Genomic DNA, 20,554 nt, shown 5'->3' with positions numbered 1-20,554 from the left:
CGTGGGTTTGATTACCACGGGGAACCAGTATGAAAAATGCATGCGCTAACTACTGTAAGTTGCTTCGGATAAGAGCATTTGATAAAATGTGAGTGGGTGTACTGTATGACTTCCCTGACATAGTTTATTGTATTCTGTTACCTATAATGAAGGGGAACAGTGGTATCCTGTTACCTATAAGGAAGGGGAACAGTGGTATCCTGTTACCTATAAGGAAGGGGAACAGTGGTATCCTGTTACCTATAAGGAAGGGGAACAGTGGTAGTCATTTACGTATTAAAAAGGGAAACAGAAACAGTTGGGCACTCCTTCAGTGACACATCATTACCATAGTGATAATAATATAAACAGGCAGGTTAGAAAGTGCTGCAACACACTGCAGTACAACTCTGTCATGTACTTGTCTAGTGGTGCTATTGTCCTGTATTTAATGCAGCGCATTCATGGAGGAAAACATTAATGAAAATGTAGGGAGCAATAAATGAATGGAATCTGTGGAACATTGAAAAAATATATATATATCTATACTGAGCAAAAATATAATTGCAACACACAACAATTTCAAAGATTTTGCTGAGTTACAGTTCAAATAAAGAAATAAATTCATTAGACCCTAATCTATGGATTTAACATGACTGGGAATACAGATATGCATCTGTGCCTTGGTGTCCACATCACCAATAAATTAGAATGGTCCAAACACACCAAGATGGTCATGAAGAGGGCACGACAAAGCCTATTCCCCCTCAGGAAACTAAAACGATTTGGCATGGGTCCCGAGATCCTCAAAAGGTTCTACAGCTGCAACTGCCTGGTACGGCAATTGCTCAGCCTCTGACCGCAAGGCACTACAGAGGGAAGTGCATACGGCCCAGCACATCACTGGGGCTAAGTTGCCTGCCATCCAGGACCTCTACACCAGGCGGTGTCAGAGGAAGGCCCTAAAAATAATCAAAGACCCCAGCCACCCCAGTCATAGATTTTTCTCTCTACTACCGCATGGCAAGCGGTACCGGAGTGCCAAGTCTAGGACAAAAAGGCCTCTCAACAGTTTTTACCCCCAAGCCATAAGACTCCTGAACAGGTAATCAAATGTCTTGCCAGACTACTTGCATTGTGTGCCCACCCCCACCAACCCCTCTTTTACGCTGCTGCTACTCTCTGTTTATCATATATGCATAGTCACTTTAACTATACACTCATGTACACACTACCTCAATTGTCCCGACCAACCAGTGCTCCAGCACATTGGCTAACCAGGCTATCTGCATTGTGTCCCACCCACCACCCCCTCTTTTATGCTACTGCTACTCTCTGTCCATCATATATGCAGTCACTTTAACCATATCTACATGTACATACTACCTCAATCAGCCTGACTAACCGGTGTCTGTATGTAGCCTCACTACTTTTATAGCCTCACTACTGTTATTTTTCACTGTATTTTTACTGTTGTTTTTATTTCTTTACTTACATATTGTTCACCTAATACCTTTTTTGCACTATTGGTTAAACTTTGATTTGATCTGTTGGTCACAGATACCTTAATAAAAAGGTAGGGGCGTGGATCAGAAGTATCTGGTCTGTCCACCATTTGCCTCAAGCAGCGCAACACATCTCCTTCACATAGAGTAGATCTGGCTGTTAATTGTGGCCTGTGGAATGTTGTCCCACTCCTCTTCAATGGCTGTGCGAAGTTGCTGGATTTTGGCGGGAACTGGAACACGCTGTCGTACATGTCAATCTGGAGCATCCCAAACATGCTAAAATATTGACATGTCTTGTGAGTATGCAGGCCATGGACAAACTGGGACATTTTCAAATTCCAGGAATTGTGAACAGATCCTTGCGACATGGGGCCGTGCATTATCATGCTGAAACATGAGGTGATGGTTGCGGATGAATGGCACAACAATGACCCTCAGGATCTTGTCACGGTATCTCTGTGCATTCAAATTGCCATCGATAAATGTAATTGTGTTCGTTGTCCGTAGCTTATGCCTGTCCATACCCCAGCCCCACCTCCACCACGGGGCACTCTGTTCACAACGTTGACATCAGAAAACCGCTCACCCACTCGACGCCATGCACGTAGTCTGTGGTTATGACGCCGGTTGGACGTACTGCCAAATTCTCTAAAACGACATAGGAGGCAGATTATGGTGGAGAAATTAACATTCAATTCTCTGACAACAACTCTGATGGACATTCCTGCAGTCAGCATGCCAATTGCACTCTCCCTCAAAACTTGAGACATTTGTGTGAAAAACTGCACATTTGGCCTTTTATTGTCCCCAGCACAAAGTGCACCTGTGTAACGATCATGCGGTTTAATCAGCTTATTGATTATGCCACACCTGTCAGGTGGATAGATTATCTTGGCAAAGGAGAAATGCTCACTAACAGAGATGTAAACAGATTTGTGCACAACATTTCTAAGATCTTATATTTCAGCTCATGAAACCAACACTTTACATGTTGCATTTAAATTTTGGTTCAGTATATGTGGATCAGATATCCGTGTCCAAAAGGATGAATGGAGTGGATGGAAGTGGAAACAGGTGGTAGTGACAGACAGCAGTGCCCTTTACTTATGGCCCAAAAAGGCTAGAGCCAGCCCTGATCAGATAGCATATATATAGAATAGCAATAAATTAGCAACATTTTCTCACAGCCCCGTAAAAAAAACTTATAGAATAGCAACAAATGTGCTATAAAACTGCAACATTTCCTCTCAGTCCAAAGACAAAATGTGTAGAATTGCAGGAAATAGGCAGTAAAACTGCAAATGTTTCTTTCTGCTCCATGGCAAAATGTGTAGAATTGCATGAAGTTAGCTTTTAAAAAAAAAAAAAAAAAAATGTTTAAAACTCTCCACCACCATGAGGGGGGCCTCCAAAATGTTCGTGTTCAGGCCCCCTGATGTGGTTAGTCCAACCCTTATGACACCCCTCTTCAGTTAATTGACACACACATTACTACATTATCACAGGAGTTCTATATCCCATCTCCAATAATGAAAAGTATGTGATAAATTATTATATATACAGTGCCTTGCGAAAGTATTCGGCCCCCTTGAACTTTGCGACCTTTTGCCACATTTCAGGCTTCAAACATAAAGATATAAAACTATTTTTTTGTGAAGAATCAACAACAAGTGGGACACAATCATGAAGTGGAACGACATTTATTGGATATTTTAAACGTTTTTAACAAATCAAAAACTGAAAAATTGGGCGTGCAAAATTATTCAGTTAATACTTTGTAGCGCCACCTTTTTCTGCGATTACAGCTGTAAGTCGCTTGGGGTATGTCTCTATCAGTTTTGCACATCGAGAGACTGACATTTTTTCCCACTCCTCCTTGCAAAACAGCTCGAGCTCAGTGAGGTTGGATGGAGAGCATTTGTGAACAGCAGTTTTCAGTTCTTTCCACAGATTCTCGATTGGATTCAGGTCTGGACTTTGAGTGTGCAAAGCTGTCATCAAGGCAAAGGGTGGCTACTTTGAAGAATCTGAAATACAAAATATTTTGATTTGTTTAAAACTTTTTTGGTTACTACATGATTCCATACGTGTTATTTCATAATTTTGATGTCTTCACTATTATTATACAATATAGAAAATAGTGAAAAATAAATAAAAACCCTTGAATGAGTAGTTGTTTTCAAACTTTTGATTGGTACTGTATTGAGACAGTTCATTGCCGGCAGAAAGCCCACATCAGAAGGGCTAATGATGGTGAATGACAGTGGACATGTACGATTTTCTCCCAAAAGTCTTGGCAACGTGATGTTTACTTTCATGGCGAGACTTATCCAGCCGTGTCCTCTTCCAAAATGATGTTACCTGAGAATTGGTCATTCAGGCTCTACACAGAGACAAAACACAAACAGTACAACATACTAAAAACTCCCAATTCAAATTGAACCATGTTAAATGCTTTATTCATGGGACCACAAAAGAGCGATTTAGGGGAACGATGGAGGAGAGGTGGGGCGACTAGTTAAAACAGAGAGGAAAGAGTAGTGACGACACACACAGGTATGTGTGCTGGGGTTATGATCCCAATTAAAATTGCAATCTTATTAGGTGTTTACAGCAGCATCCCAGAATACAAGCGTTGCTCCAGGTGTCATTTCAGCCGCTTGATCAGCACATTCAGCAGGTAGCTTAGTGGTTAAGAGCATTGGGCCAGTAACAAAAAGGTCGCTGGTTCGAATCCCTGAGCTGACCAGGTGAAACATCTGTCGATGTGCCCTTGAGCAAGGCACTTAACCCTAATTGCTCCACTAAGTCATTCTGGATACAACATAGGAGTACATCATGTGGTTGGTAGATAACTTGATGGGTCCTCTACACCTTGAATAAAGAACAAAGGACACATTGTTACAGCGTCCGTGCACATCAGGAGCAGGGTAATCAAATGATTGAAGTTCGTGTTAACAAAGGGGAAGGTTTATTGAAATCAACATTGCTCATGGTAGAATGAAAGGAAATGCAAGAAAATCTGTATTGAGTTTGCATTGGTATGATTCTGTACTTTCAGTAGAAACACCCAAATTGTCTGTCAGTTGTGACTGCTAGCTAAGATATCTGATATACTCCTCTGAATCAGGCAAAAGAAAAACATTTTCTTCTCCAACTCATTTTTAATAGCAGGTAGTCACTGCTGAACAAAAAGGTATTTTGGATAAAACAGCATTTGGTGAAATAATATCAAATAAATACATTTAACAAAGCACCACAATATTGATCAAAGGCATGAAGTTGCACTGTGTATATGGGAAGCTACATTCAATAAAAATAGTTTAAATTTCCAGCACATGCACCAGACAAAGTTAGAGAAAAATTCTAAACTGAATATGTAAAATAAAATCCATCAGGAGAAACTAAAAAAGGTGCTAAATAATAAAAACACAATTCACATTAAAGCAGTACAAGCAAGAAACCTTTTTCCCTTTTAAAAACACATTTGGACACTTGGAAAGGACTGGGAATGAAATCACACTCAAGCCAGTTAGCTACAACAAAAGAAGAAAAACAATCAAACACACAAACAGACATTCATTTGAGACTACGACGAGCACATATCCTATCACACAATCAGAACCCAACAGCCTATTGTATGTTGATGCTGTTTTAAGTCAAATTTGAAAAGTAACAACACCCTGAAGGGGTGGGTGTACCGAGAGTGTTTAAATACTGGTCCCAGATCTGTCTCGGCTTTAGACCTCTGACTATAGCCTGGTCCCAGACCTATATGATATTTTGCCAACTCCTCTGAGAATTGTTGCCCTGCCATGTATAAAACATGTAACCTGTATGGCATGACAACTACACAACAGTCAGAGACGTCTAAACCCTAGACAGGTCTGGAACCAGGCTATAGTCAGAAGTCTATACCCTTGACAGGTCTGGAACCAGGCTATAGTCAGAGAAGTCTATACCCTTGACAGGTCTGGAACCAGGCTATAGTCAGAGAAGTCTGGAACCAGGCTATAGTCAGAGAAGTCTATACCCTAGACAGGTCTGGAACCAGGCTATAGTCAGAGAAGTCTAAACCCTAGACAGGTCTGGAACCAGGCTATAGTCAGAGAAGTCTATACCCTAGACAGGTCTGGAACCAGGCTAGTCAGAGAAGTCTATACCCTAGACAGGTCTGGAACCAGGCTATAGTCAGAGAAGTCTATACCCTAGACCAGTGGCAGCAGCCCTACACGGTCAGCCCCACAGCTCTCCCTGGAGGGCACACGCAAAAACAACAGCCCAATTCAAAATATCCAACTAACAGAAATACAATCTCTTGTAAGTTTGGACATAAAATGATGTAACTAAGATGTAAAAAGGGTTTAAGAGCGAGTTGGACATGGAAGGATAATAAAACAGTGTGAGTAGAAATGGGGGGGGGGGGTCATCTCTCCCCTCAGTGCGACGGCGGACAATGGGGGGGTGGACAGTTTTCACATTCCTGCAGGCAGCGTACGGAGGAGACCGGGGGGGCTCTTTACTTCTTCCAAACGGTGTAGAAAACCCACCTGAGTCAGCTCATTAAGGAAAATGCTATGTAAACAACAAGTAACCAAGACTCTTAAGTGCAATACTCTTTTCTTGAAGGATACAGTTCCATATAAGAGGGCACACACACCACCTCCTTGGAGAAGTCTACAGGACATGAGAGCCTTCCCAGCTGCTCCTCATAAAGAGCCAGTGTCTCAGTCAGATTGGCACTATTACCCTGAAGACACGGAGTTAAAACATGGACCACACAGCAATTAGGGGACAAAAATGTTTAAAAAAACAACAAAAAAACATCACACTAGGAAAAACTTGTCTCATGAACAACAAAGATATACGAGACAGACATATAAGTTAATCATGTGTAGTGATGGTGATATGAGCTGAATTCCACACAAGGGTGGGGTGACTGTATGAAGCACTCAGTGAATATGGGTCTCACCTGTGTGAAGTACTTCCCAGTAGGACGCAGTACTTTTATTGAGAGATCCAAGATAAGCTGTAGGAACTCCCATGTAGAGTCTGAGACAGAGTAAACCATCTTTCAACCAATTATGCAAGTGTTTCATACAAGCCCCGATCCACGAAACAGGTTCAAATTACACTAGCCACATCCTAAAATCAGATCAATTTTTTGCAATGTGGTACAAGGTGGTGAGCCCTACCAGTATTCATCATTGCATACACCGTTAGAACAGAATGTCCAAGAAGAGCCCGTGAGAAAGCATTTGTCACTCACCCTCCTCCGGCGCTGTGGAGATGGGGACCGCTGTGAGGTCATTGATGACGTAATCAAACGTCTTCCCTTCCTCAACATACTTTTTTAGAACAGGAACGCAGTCCTCTACCAACACCTGGAATGAGATCAGAACAGATGGAACAGACGGAGGGGGTTCAGGGAAACGTCGTTATGGAAACCCCATGTAGTAACATACAAGACTACAGAGAGCGGAGCAAATCTATTCAGAGCAGTGGGCAAATGACAAACGTTCCATCTCAACTAAGGAGAGGTGCAGTGGATAGCACTGTCCTGCTCACCTGGTAACATTCTCCCTTCAGGTTGTCCAGAACACTTCCACATGCCTTCCTCATGTGTGTTCTACACCCATCAATCACCATTTGGTCGATGTAAACACTTTGTCAAGGAATTACAAACCAGGCACAGGGGAAGACAGATGACAGACCAGATAATCCTACCGGGCAACGTCTAAAAAAAAAATGCTCATAAAAGGTCATTGTTAAAATATTGCTGGTGCAAATCCCTGAAGCAATATGTTAACTGAGCACAGAGCGAAGTGAAAAGCAGGGTCCTGAAAGGATATCTCCACCATGGTGATCATCTTTGGCTTGAGTTTGACGGCCTCTGCGAGGATTCCTCCATCGCCGCCTCCTAAGATCAGCACCTCCTTCCCTGCATAGTTCTCTTGCCCTCTGCCCATGATGGCCTGGGTGTAGGGCAGGTCACTCTCTGACAGATCTGTCATATAATCACATTACAGTAGGCCCCTTCACTGTGACAGACCTGCCATATAATCACATTACAGTAGGCCCCTTCACTGTGACAGACCTGCCATATAATCACATTACAGTAGGCCCCTTCACTGTGACAGATCTGCCATATAATCACATTACAGTAGGCCCCTTCACTGTGACAGATCTGCCATATAATCACATTACAGTAGGCCCATTCACTGTGACAGACCTGCCATATAATCACATTACAGTAGGCCCCTTCACTGTGACAGACCTGCCATATAATCACATTACAGTAGGCCCCTTCACTGTGACAGACCTGCCATATAATCATATTACAATATCATTAGATAAGTAAGCCACATGCCGTGACTGAAACCCAGCCAAATGTTCATCATATTAGATTCAGTTTCCAGAAGTGAAAAATAAGTTGAACAACAAGTGACCTAAATAAGTAAAGTAAATAACATAATTACAACAATATACAGTAGCAGTAGGTGAGGAATAATTCATAACAACATTATCTAAAATGAAGGCCTGTAGGAATGCTATATTTGACTTACTAACATCCCCATTGAGGATCAGGATATTGCCAAACTGCTGTGAGTGCATGATCTTTATGTTCTGGTATGCAGAGTCCTCATCGTATACAACCCGATCTATGTCATACTCCACCAGTCTGCCGTCGGCTGTGGGCCAGTATCGATCAACAGCTGCACCTCGTGTCAGAGCTGGGAGCCTGGGGAAGGTGGGACATGGTACATATCATGTTCATGATGCCATCATGGAGATATTGACAGAGGGTTATAGGGTAATCGTTTCACACTACAGCTTGTGTCCAGTCACAAGATAGTCAACACACAAGGCCACTACTGTAAGATCATCCACCACTCGAGGCTTACCTCTTGACCCTCTTAATGTTTCCATGTAGGAGACTTCTCAGCTTCTCTTCCAGTGTATTCAAAAGCTGAGAGAAAAATGGAATACTGTATTTGTTATTTTGCATATTCTAATGCTACATTAAGCAAAATATCCTAAATGTCAAATAGTCCAAAGGCCTACGAGACCACATGTTCGAAAGGTTTGTAAGAAAGCATTTCACTGTAAAGTCGACACCAGTTGTATTCGGCGCATGTGAGAAATACAGCAACACATCCAATTGTATCTAATTAATGGAAATATTTCTTACTTAGGGTATTCTGAAGGTCTGTTAAATATGATCTTCTGTTGTTTTTTGTATTTGTGTTATTGTTTTATGTATGTATGTAAGCAGGTCTATTGTGAAGACAAGTTTCTCTCATCACCTACATTCTCTACTTGTACAATGTTATCTCCTTCACAACACTGCAGATCAATGGTAAGCAGGCCATGGGCGGTCACACGCAGAATAACCAACCTGAAAAGAGAGACATACAGAAACAGAAAGAAGCACAGAGTTAAATTGAGAGAAACATAGAATTGAATCTAGGCTATAACTTCTCTCTCACGTCGCTCTCCTTCAACACAAATCTCATGAGGAGAGCCATGGCATGACAGGTTGTGGCCTATTGACCTAAGCTTTATGAAAGCTCAGTGGAGAGCCAATGGGCAGCTGAAGGTTGAGCATTTCTACCCAAAATGTGTGGTGTTGCTGCGGGTATATTCATGCAGGCTTAGGCCCACACAATGGCCAACCGCCAGTGTTTACTAGTCACCACACACACAAAACAGGAAGCGCCAAAGCCCTTACATCCGATCAACAAAGCCACTAAAGAGCTAGGCGTTCATTTGAACGTGAGCCATTGTGGTACCAATAAAACACTTAACTGGCCAATCAATGGTCTTCCTAAAGGGTGTCTGACCACTGGAACACACATGGGGGTTTTATTAGCCAGCATTGTTTTAAATGTAATTTAACTTTATTTAACTAGGCAAGTCCGTTAACAACAGACTAGTGTTTGGGCTAGCTACAGTGTTTGCAACTTCTGTCTACATTTGTTTTGCATAAACCTTGACAACCTCACACATTCAAACACTACATACACACACATTTACAACACAAAACACACATCATTTGCTGCTTCTTTATTTTACTCGTATTATTATCCTCATCATCTATCCGGATGCCTAGTCACTTTACCCTGCCTTCCAGTACATATCAACCTCAAGTACCTCTGCATATTGATCTGGTACTCCCTGTATATAGCTGCACATTGATCTGATACTCCCTGTATATAGCTGCACATTGATCTGATACTCCCTGTATATAGCTGCACATTGATCTGGTACTGGTACTCCCTGTATATAGCTGCACATTGATCTGGTACTGGTACTCCCTGTATATAGCTCCACATTGATTTGGTACTGGTACTCCCTGGATGTAGCTGCACATTGATCTGGTACACCCTGTATGTAGCTCCACATTGATCTGGTACTGGTACTCCCTGGATGTAGCTGCACATTGATCTGGTACTCCCTGGATATAGCTCCACATTGATCTGGTACTGGTACTCCCTGGATATAGCTCCACATTGATCTGGTACTGATACTCCCTGGATATAGCTCCACATTGATCTGGTACACCCTGTATATAGCTCCACATTGATCTGGTACTGGTACTCCCTGGATGTAGCTGCACATTGATCTGGTACTGATACTCCCTGGACATAGCTGCACATTGATCTTGTACTGATACTCCCTGGATGTAGCTGCACATTGATCTTGTACTGATACTCCCTGTATATAGCTCCACATTGATCTAGTACTGATACTCCCTGGACATAGCTGCACATTGATCTTGTACTGATACTCCCTGGATGTAGCTGCACATTGATCTGGTACTGGTACTCCCTGTATATAGCTCCACATTGATCTGGTACTGGTACTCCCTGTATATAGCTGCACATTGATCTGGTACTGGTACTCCCTGTATATAGCTCCACATTGATTTGGTACTGGTACTCCCTGGATGTAGCTGCACATTGATCTGGTACACCCTGTATGTAGCTCCACATTGATCTGGTACTGGTACTCCCTGGATGTAGCTGCACATTGATCTGGTACTCCCTGGATATAGCTCCACATTGATCTGGTACTGGTACTCCCTGGATATAGCTCCACATTGATCTGGTACTGATACTCCCTGGATATAGCTCCACATTGATCTGGTACACCCTGTATATAGCTCCACATTGATCTGGTACTGGTACTCCCTGGATGTAGCTGCACATTGATCTGGTACTGATACTCCCTGGACATAGCTGCACATTGATCTTGTACTGATACTCCCTGGATGTAGCTGCACATTGATCTTGTACTGATACTCCCTGTATATAGCTCCACATTGATCTAGTACTGATACTCCCTGGACATAGCTGCACATTGATCTTGTACTGATACTCCCTGGATGTAGCTGCACATTGATCTGGTACTGGTACTCCCTGTATATAGCTCCACATTGATCTGGTACTGGTACTCCCTGTATATAGCTCCACATTGATCTGGTACACCCTGTATATAACTCCACATTGATCTGGTACTCCCTGGATATACAGTGCCTTGCGAAAGTATTCGGCCCCCTTGAAATTTGCGACCTTTTGCCACATTTCAGGCTTCAAACATAAAGATATAAAACTGTATTTTTTTGTGAAGAATCAACAACAAGTGGGACACAATCATGAAGTGGAACGACATTTATTGGATATTTCAAACTTTTTTAACAAATGAATAACGGAAAAATTGGGCGTGCAAAATTATTCAGCCCCCTTAAGTTAATACTTTGTAGCGCCACCTTTTGCTGCGATTACAGCAGTAAGTCGCTTGGGGTATGTCTCTATCAGTTTTACACATCGAGAGACTGACATTTTTTCCCATTCCTCCTTGCAAAACAGCTCGAGCTCAGTGAGGTTGGATGGAGAGCATTTGTGAACAGCAGTTTTCAGTTCTTTCCACAGATTCTCGATTGGATTCAGGTCTGGACTTTGACTTGGCCATTCTAACACCTGGATATGTTTATTTTTGAACCATTCCATTGTAGATTTTGCTTTATGTTTTGGATCATTGTCTTGTTGGAAGACAAATCTCCGTCCCAGTCTCAGGTCTTTTGCAGACTCCATCAGGTTTTCTTCCAGAATGGTCCTGTATTTGGCTCCATCCATCTTCCTATCAATTTTAACCATCTTCCCTGTCCCTGCTGAAGAAAAGCAGGCCCAAACCATGATGCTGCCACCACCATGTTTGACAGTGGGGATGGTGTGTTCAGCTGTGTTGCTTTTACGCCAAACATAACGTTTTGCATTGTTGCCAAAAAGTTCAATTTTGGTTTCATCTGACCAGAGCACCTTCTTCCACATGTTTGGTGTGTCTCCCAGGTGGCTTGTGGCAAACTTTAAACTACACTTTTTATGGATATCTTTAAGAAATGGCTTTCTTCTTGCCACTCTTCCATAAAGGCCAGATTTGTGCAATATACGACTGATTGTTGTCCTATGGACAGAGTCTCCCACCTCATCTGTAGATCTCTGCAGTTCATCCAGAGTGATCATGGGCCTCTTGGCTGCATCTCTGATCAGTCTTCTCCTTGTATGAGCTGAAAGTTTAGAGGGACGGCCAGGTCTTGGTAGATTTGCAGTGGTCTGATACGCCTTCCATTTCAATATTATCGCTTGCACAGTGCTCCTTGGGATGTTTAAAGCTTGGGAAATCTTTTTGTATCCAATTCCGGCTTTAAACTTCTTCACAACAGTATCTCGGACCTGCCTGGTGTGTTCCTTGTTCTTCATGATGCTCTCTGCGCTTTTGACGGACCTCTGAGGCTATCACAGTGCAGGTGCATTTATACGGAGACTTGTTTACACACAGGTGGATTGTATTTATCATCATTAGTCATTTAGGTCAACATTGGATCATTCAGAGATCCTCACTGAACTTCTGGAGAGAGTTTGCTGCACTGAAAGTAAAGGGGCTGAATAATTTTGCACGCCCAATTTTTCAGTTTTTGATTTGTTAAAAAAGTTTGAAATATCCAATAAATGTCGTTCCACTTCATGATTGTGTCCCACTTGTTGTTGATTCTTCACAAAAAAATACAGTTTTATATCTTTATGTTTGAAGCCTGAAATGTGGCAAAAGGTCGCAAAGTTCAAGGGGGCCGAATACTTTCGCAAGGCACTGTAGCTCCACATTGATATGGTACTGGTACTCCCTGTATATAGCGCCACATTGATCTGGTACTGGTACTCCCTGTATGTAGCTCCACATTGATCTGGTACTCCCTGTATGTAGCTCCACATTGATCTGGTACTCCCAGTATGTAGCTCCACATTGATCTGGTACTCCCAGTATGTAGCTCCACATTGATCTGGTACTGGTACTCCCTGTATGTAGCTCCACATTGATCTGGTACACCCTGTATATAGCTCCACATTGATCTGGTGGTACTGGTACTCCCTGTATATAGCGCCACATTGATCTGGTACTCCCTGTATATAGCGCCACATTGTTCTGGTACTGGTACTCCCTGTATATAGCCCCACATTGATCTGGTACACACAGACACACACACCAAAGCACGCAATAGGCTGACCAATACAAGGGTTGAAAAATTGTTGGCCATCCGGGCAAATTTTAGGCTTTTTGAGCCTGACAGCAAGCCATCATCAACCAGATTGGAAAGTGATAGTGAAGATGAGGCCTCGGAGTCTGATGTTCAAGATGTGGACATTGAGGAGGTCCAGGGAGAAGACATGGAAGCCTGAGAGGAAAACAACCAAACCTTCAGTTTCTGGACTATCATTTTACATATGTATGTTGAAAACATTTTTGGGAGATGCAATGGATCAGTGGGGATCATTCAATATTCCCTTTCTTTTGTTGTTCAGTGAAATCATCCCATGTGAAGAGTCAACTCATTTAATTAAAGTTACATTCGTAACTAAATTGTTATATTTCTATTGGAAGGATTTAATAATTTGCAATTATGTCTACTTATGATAAGGTAAAAGGTTTGTTTCTGTATCCATATGAAATGGTAAATATATCCAATGCAAAAGACATCAACATATAAATAGTATTAATATACATACATTTCCGTTATTTCCCATATATTCCTGTTAATTCCCACGGAAGGTTTCCACCTCTGAATATTCCCCAAAATGTGCAACCCTAGTTATAACATCTACAGAAAAGACAGAAATGTCAATGGGGGCGGTGTTAAGCTTAGGTAGGATCTCATGTTAAATACTGTTGAAGTAATATGGCTACAGGCTCACCTGTCTCACCTAAAGCCCATTCTTGTGGGAAGCTGCTATAGACCACCAAGTGCTAACAGTCAGTATCTGGATAAAATGTGTGAAATGCTTGATAATGTATGTGATAAACAGAGAGGTATATTTTCTGGGCAACCTAAATGTTGACTGGCTTTCATCAAGCTGCCCACTCCAGAAGAAACATCAAACTGTAACCAGTGCCTGCACCCTGGTTCATGCTTTCAGCAATCTGAGGAACTGAAGACGGACTACAACATTCTCTTGAACACCCTTCTTTGCACAGGGAAGAGAACAGTCATCTCTGGCCCCCTGCCATGCTATAGAAGGGATTCGGAGCGTTACAGCCACTAAACGAGTTCCTGAAGCTCTCCAAAAACAGAAATGTCTCCTTTAGTGACAATTTTGACTTCCTGTGAGAGCAACCAACACTCTTTAAAAGAGATAGGATTCACCCTAACCGCAGGGGTTCCAGGATTATCTCCAACATAGCGAACTGCTTAAGAGACTGACGGTAGCAAGGATCTCATGTCAGATGATGCGGAAGCAATATGGCTACAGGTTCATCTGCCTCACCTAAAGCCTATTCTCGTAGGAAGTTGTTATAGACCAGTGCTAAATGTCAGTATTTGGACTATATGTGTGAATCAGTCAACCTACCAGGGTGTTTACAAACAGAACAGGAACTAAATCATCCACGTGTATTGATCACATCTTTACTAATGTTGCAGAAATCTTCTCTAAAGCAGTATGGACACCCATCAGATGTAGTGATGATAATATAATAGCCATAACTAGAAAAAAAGCTAAGTTCCAAAGACTGGACCTAAAATTGTATATAAATGAAAAGGTTTTGCAATTGTACCTATGTCGAAGATGTGAAAAATATTTGTTGGTCTGATGTGTGTAATGAGGGACATCCGGACGCTGAAGTATTTATGAAACGGCTTCTTCCGGTTACGGATAGGCATGTGCCCATCAAGAAGCACGTATTGCACTTTGATGTACACGGAGGGAAAATGTCAGTCTTTCCAGGCTCAAAGTTGAGGAGAGTTTGACTGCATCAATATTGATGTGTTGAAGGTACAGAACTGTCTGTTCAAGCAGTTGGCACACAGTTCAGACACTAATCGGCACAACACAAGACGTGCAACCAGAGGTCTCTTCACAGTCCCCAGGTCCAGAATAGAGCCATGACTACATGGAACTCTGCCACCACCGGTTCTCAGGATTTGTGTATTGTGTATTGTGTATATACTGATATGTAGGCTGTGTGTGACGCATTAGACCTAGATATTGTGTATATACTGATATGTAGGCTGTGTGTGACGCATTAGACCTAGATATTGTGTATATACTGATATGTAGGCTGTGTGTGACGCATTAGACCTAGATATTGTGTATATACTGATATGTACGCTGTGTGTGACGCATTAGACCTAGATATTGTGTATATACTGATATGTAGGCTGTGTGTGACGCATTAGACCTAGATATTGTGTATATACTGATATGTAGGCTGTGTGTGACGCATTAGACCTAGATATTGTGTATATACTGATATGTAGGCTGTGTGTGACGCATTAGACCTAGATATTGTGTATATACTGATATGTAGGCTGTGTGTGACGCATTAGACCTAGATATTGTGTATATACTGATATGTACGCTGTGTGTGACGCATTAGACCTAGATATTGTGTATATACTGATATGTAGGCTGTGTGTGACGCATTAGACCTAGATATTGTGTATATACTGATATGTAGGCTGTGTGTGACGTTTTAAATGTATGCCTTTCACTCGACTAATAATGTTCTGGACTATGTATTATTCCATATTTGACATAGACCCCAGGAAGAGTAGCTGATGCTATGGGGATCCTAATAAATACCAAATGTTATCAGTCAACCTACCAGGGTATTTACAAAAAACAGCACAGGAATTAAATCAACATGTATTGATTACATCGTCACTAATTCGACAGAAATCTGCTTTAAAGCAGTATCCAAATCCATCGGATGTAGTGATCACCTTATAGTAGCAATATCTAACGAAACCAAAGTTCCAAAGGCTGGGCCTAATAGTGTATAAGAGGTCATACAATACATTTTGTAGTATAATAAAGTACTGCTCTGCCTTAACAACACTGTCAACAAGGCAGTTCCTAAAGGCTAGAGGTCGACCGATTATGATTTTTCAATGCCGATACCGATTATTGGAGGACCAATAAAAGCCGATACCGATTAATCTGACAATTTTTTTATTTTTTTTGTAATAATGACAATTACAACAACACTGAATGAGCACTTATTTTAACTTAATATAATACATCAATACAATCAATTTAGCCTCAAATAAATAATGAAACATGTTCAATTTGGTTTAAATATTGCAAAAACAAAGTGTTGGAGAAGAAAGTAAAATGTGCAATATGTGCCATGTAAGAAAGCTAACGTTTAAGTTCCTTGCGCAGAACATGAGAACATATGAAAGCTGGTGGTTCCTTTTAACATGAGTCTTCAATATTCCCAGGTAAGAAGTTTTAGGTTGTAGTTATTATATGAATTATAGGACTATTTCTCTATACCATTTATATTTCATTAACCTTTGACTATTGGATGTTCTTATAGGAACTTTAGTATTGCCAGTGTAACAGTATAGCTTCCGTCCCTCTCCTCGCCCCTACCTGGGCTTGAACCAGGAACACATCGACAACAGCCACCCTCGAAGCAGCGTTACCCATCGCTCCACAAAAGCCGTGGCCCTTGCAGAGCAAGGGGAACAGCCACTCCAAGTCTCAGAGTGAGTGACGTTTGAAACGCTATTAGCGCGCACCCAGCTAACTAGCTAGCCATTTCACATTGGTTACACGAGCCTAATCTTGGGAGTTGATAGGCTTGAAGTCATAAACAGCTGCTGGCAAACGCAAAAAAGTGCTGTTTGAATGAATGCTTACGAGCCTGCTGCTGCCTACCATCACTCAGTCAGACTGCTCTATCAAATCATAGACTTAGTTATAACATAATAAACACACAGAAATACGAGCCTTAGGTCATTAATATGGTCGAATCCGGAAACTATCATCTCGAAAACAAAACGTTTATTCTTACAGTGAAATACGGAACCGTTCAGTATTTTATCTAACGGGTGGCATCCATAAGTCTAAATATTTCTGTTACATTGCACAACCTTCAATGTTGTCATAATTACGTAGAATTTTGGCAAATTAGGCGGCCCAAACTGTTGCATTTACCCTGACTCTGCTTGCAATGAACGCAAGAGAAGTGACAATTTCACCTGGTTAATATTGCCTGCTAACCTGGATTTCTTTTAGCTAAATATGCAGGTTTAAAAATATATACTTCTGTGTATTGATGTTTATGATTAGGTACACATTGGAGCAACGATACGCACCGCATCGATTATATGCAACGCAGGACACGCTAGATAAACTAGTAATATCATCAACCATGTGTAGTTAACTAGTGATTAAGATTGTTTTTTTATAAGATAAGTTTACTGCTAGCTAGCAACTTACCTTGGCTTACTGCATTCACGTAACAGGCAGTCTCCTCGTGGAGTGCAATGAGAGGCAAGTAGTTAGAGTGTTGGACTAGTTAACTGTAAGGTTGCAAGATTGTATCCCCGAGCTGACAAGGTGAAAATCTGTCGTTCTGCCCCTGAACGAGGCAGAACCCACCATTCCTAGGCCGTCATTGAAAATAAGAATGTGTTCTTAACTGACTTGCCTAGTTAAATAAAGGTGTAAAAAAAATGAAAAAATTAAGGAAGAAAAAAACAAAATCGGCCAAATCGGTGTCCAAAAATACCGATTTCCGATTGTTATGAAAACTTGAAATCGGCCCTAATTATTCGGCCATTCCGACTAATCGGTCGACCTCTACTACAGGCCCTAGTTTTGTTGCACCTGGACTACTGTTCAGTCGTGTGGTCAGGTGCCACAAAGAAGGACTTTGCTCAATTGGCTCAGAACAAGGCAGCACGGCTGACCCTTAAAATGTACACAGAGCTAACATTAATAATATGCATGTCAATCTCTCATGGCTCAAAGTAGATGAGAGATTGGCTTCATCACTACTTGTTTTTGTAAGAAGCATTGACACACTGAATGCACCGAGCTGTCTGTTTAAACTACTAGAACACAGCTCAGACACCAATGCATACCCCACAAGACATGCCACCAGAATACCTAAGTGCAGAACAGACTATTGGAGGCGCACAGTACTATATAGAGCCATGGCTACATGGAACTCTATTCCACATCAGGTAACTGACGCAAGCAGTAGAATCAGATTTACAAAACAGATTTTTTTAAATACACCTTATGGAACAGAGGGGATTGTAAAGAGACACACACACACACACACACACACACACACGCTAACACACACATGGATTTTGTATTGTAGATATGTGGTAGTAGAGTAGTGACCTGAGGACCCCAGGAAGAGTAGCTGTTGCCTTGGCAGCAGCTAATGGGGATCCTTAATGAATACAAAATGTATTGTACAGTATGTAAGGGTGCTATGGATGTGCCTACTGAAGATGCTTTTAAAGTGTACCTAAAGCACCACACCTTGCTGAATCGGTCTTGCCTGACTGTCTTCATAGTGTGTTATGTGTCTCATGTGCTGTATTACTTGTTCTTATTATTATCATCATCATCATCAAGATAGACCGCTGGCCACTCGGGAGCCTAAGGCATCTCAGTGCAAGAAGCATCACTACAGTCCCTGGTTCGAATCCAGGCTGTATCACAACCAGCCGTGATTGAGAGTCCCATAGGGCAGCACACAATTGGCCCAGCGTCGTCCAGGTTTGGCTGGGTAGGCCGTCATTGTAAATAAGAATTTGTTCTTAACTGACTTGCCTAGTTAAATAAAGGGTATATTTGAAAAGTAAAAAAAATATTTTATGTTTTTAAATGTAGCACTTCGGGTTTTTGAAAAGCGAACACAAACTAGGCCTAATTCATGAACATTAGATTAATTCTACAAAATATGTTGGTAAGGACATAAATAATGACAGTGTTTAAGGAACTGGTGCCTACCTGCCATTCTTGCCAATGAAGGTAGCAAGATATCCATGTCCCTCAGTGTCATGGACAGTCTCTGTCATTTCCTGTTCTTGAAATATAGACTGCAGCCCATGCACAGTTGTTGGACAGTCTGCTGAACAGAAAAGGGAGAGGCATTTCAAGGGTGACAACACAATAATAAACACCATACGCCCCATGTTTGAAATTCCTGTTTCAGACAGAATCACCTTTAAAAATGGTAAATAAATTAAGCCTGTTAAGGTGATATCTAGCTAGCTAAAAGAGAGACAGGGTTGCACTTACTGCACACAAACTGTAGCTACCTTGTAACAACCACCAGAAATGTCAAATAATAAGCTAGATAACTATGTTCTTCATGTCTTGTATCGGTTGTGTACCTTAACGTTAGACAGTTGGCTATGCAGCAACAAATTAAATTAATTGATATAGCCCTTCTTACATCAGCTGATATCTCAAAGTGCTGTACAGAAACCCAGCTTAAAACCCCAAACAGCAAGCAATGCAGGTGTAGAAGCACATGCTAAAAATAAATGGCAGTAGCCTAGCTAATTTAACTGGCAAATTCTGCTTGTATGCCATTTTCCCGTGAGTGCATATACTATAGCTATCAGACTGATAATTGGCCACTGGGACCTTATGAATTTTTAAAAAGTGTGACCAACTTGAGATGGCTATAGCCTCATCAATAAGTTATGCTAACATTGATATGCTAACTTGTTAGCTAGTCAAGCCTGCCTGTCCATTAAAACCAATCACGCAGACAGATGAGATGCCTTTGCTAACCTAGCTAGCTAGCAACTGCACAAAAGGTCATATTACCCGCATGCCAGTCATGTTGCTGGCAACCAGCAATGTCTGATTTGGAATTATGCCATCAAGATAGCGGACGACATTTAACTAGATCAATATTACTCAGCACGTCATTAGCTACGTCCTCCGCGAAAAAAGCACTAATCGTGCATATCATAATTGTATGATTAGTATATATTGGACAGACTGCGCGTATTGACAACGATTAGTTAGCTAGCTAACGTTAGCTAGCATACAGTACATGCGCAAAGGGAAATGATAGTTTATGACCCCCATGTCCTGTATTGCTGCAACTGTTCGTAGCCACGGTGTGTGTCATTTACCTGGCGCTGAGAGGTTGAAGTCGAGGGTGTAATGTCGCAGTGCCATGACTGGGTACAGCCGTCAGCCATGCCTGGAGTAGGCAGCCGGTGTGAAAATGGAATTTGCGTGTGGGGACAGAAGGAGGGACCCGTGCTATTACTGCCAGAGTGTTGTTTGAAGTGGGAGGGTTTGCTAGAGTGCAGACTGGTATGTAGACACGCAGGGGGAGGGTCCGATGACGACCACCTCGTGCTCACATGTATCTACAGTTCAGATTGCAGTAGGCTTTCTGTTAGTTGTACATACAGAGAGAGACACAGAGAGAGAGAGACAGAGAGAGAGAGAGAGCCTATCATCACTCCAGTCCTTTGTAATTATTTCTCCACTATGGCTTATTTATTGCCTTACATCCCTTATCCGTATAATTTGAACACACTATATACACTTTATCTATTGTATTATTGACTGTATGTTTGTTTATTCCATGTGCAACTCTGTTGTTGTTGTTTGTGTCACACTGCTTTGCTTTATCTTGGCCAGGTCGCAGTTGTAAATGAGAACTTGTTCTCAACTAGCCTACCTGGTTAAATAAAGGTGAAATAAAAATATAATAAATATGTAGTAACC

The 20,554-nt window shown here is 41.7% G+C and overlaps 1 protein-coding gene across 3 annotated transcripts in view; it reads right to left on the bottom strand.

Annotated features, from left to right (window-relative positions):
* Positions 1–4,443: 4,443 nt before the first annotated feature.
* The window catches only part of LOC110510052 (spermine synthase), a 49,196-nt gene continuing 33,085 nt past the window's right edge, over positions 4,444–20,554 (bottom strand). Inside the window, exons 1-11 of one of the 3 annotated variants that reach the window (XM_021591335.2) lie at positions 19,948–20,216; positions 18,806–18,923; positions 8,799–8,886; positions 8,393–8,457; positions 8,054–8,229; positions 7,340–7,494; positions 7,056–7,145; positions 6,757–6,871; positions 6,460–6,539; positions 6,122–6,237; positions 4,444–6,037 (exon numbers count right to left, since the gene is read on the bottom strand). In XM_021591335.2, coding sequence (XP_021447010.1) covers positions 6,007–6,037; positions 6,122–6,237; positions 6,460–6,539; positions 6,757–6,871; positions 7,056–7,145; positions 7,340–7,494; positions 8,054–8,229; positions 8,393–8,457; positions 8,799–8,886; positions 18,806–18,923; positions 19,948–19,993 — 1,080 coding nt within the window. In that variant the 5' untranslated portion in view covers positions 19,994–20,216 and the 3' untranslated portion in view covers positions 4,444–6,006. Of the gene's footprint in view, positions 6,038–6,121; positions 6,238–6,459; positions 6,540–6,756; positions 6,872–7,055; positions 7,146–7,339; positions 7,495–8,053; positions 8,230–8,392; positions 8,458–8,798; positions 8,887–18,805; positions 18,927–19,947; positions 20,217–20,554 lie in introns of those variants that run through there. The other 2 variants (XM_021591334.2, XM_036968365.1) reach the window with 2 other exon arrangements.

Source organism: Oncorhynchus mykiss, chromosome Y (assembly GCF_013265735.2).
Source record: "Oncorhynchus mykiss isolate Arlee chromosome Y, USDA_OmykA_1.1, whole genome shotgun sequence".
Taxonomy (NCBI): Eukaryota; Metazoa; Chordata; class Actinopteri; order Salmoniformes; family Salmonidae; genus Oncorhynchus; species Oncorhynchus mykiss.
Note: the sequence above shows the minus strand (reverse complement) of the source record. Positions and strands in the feature narration are given on the sequence as shown.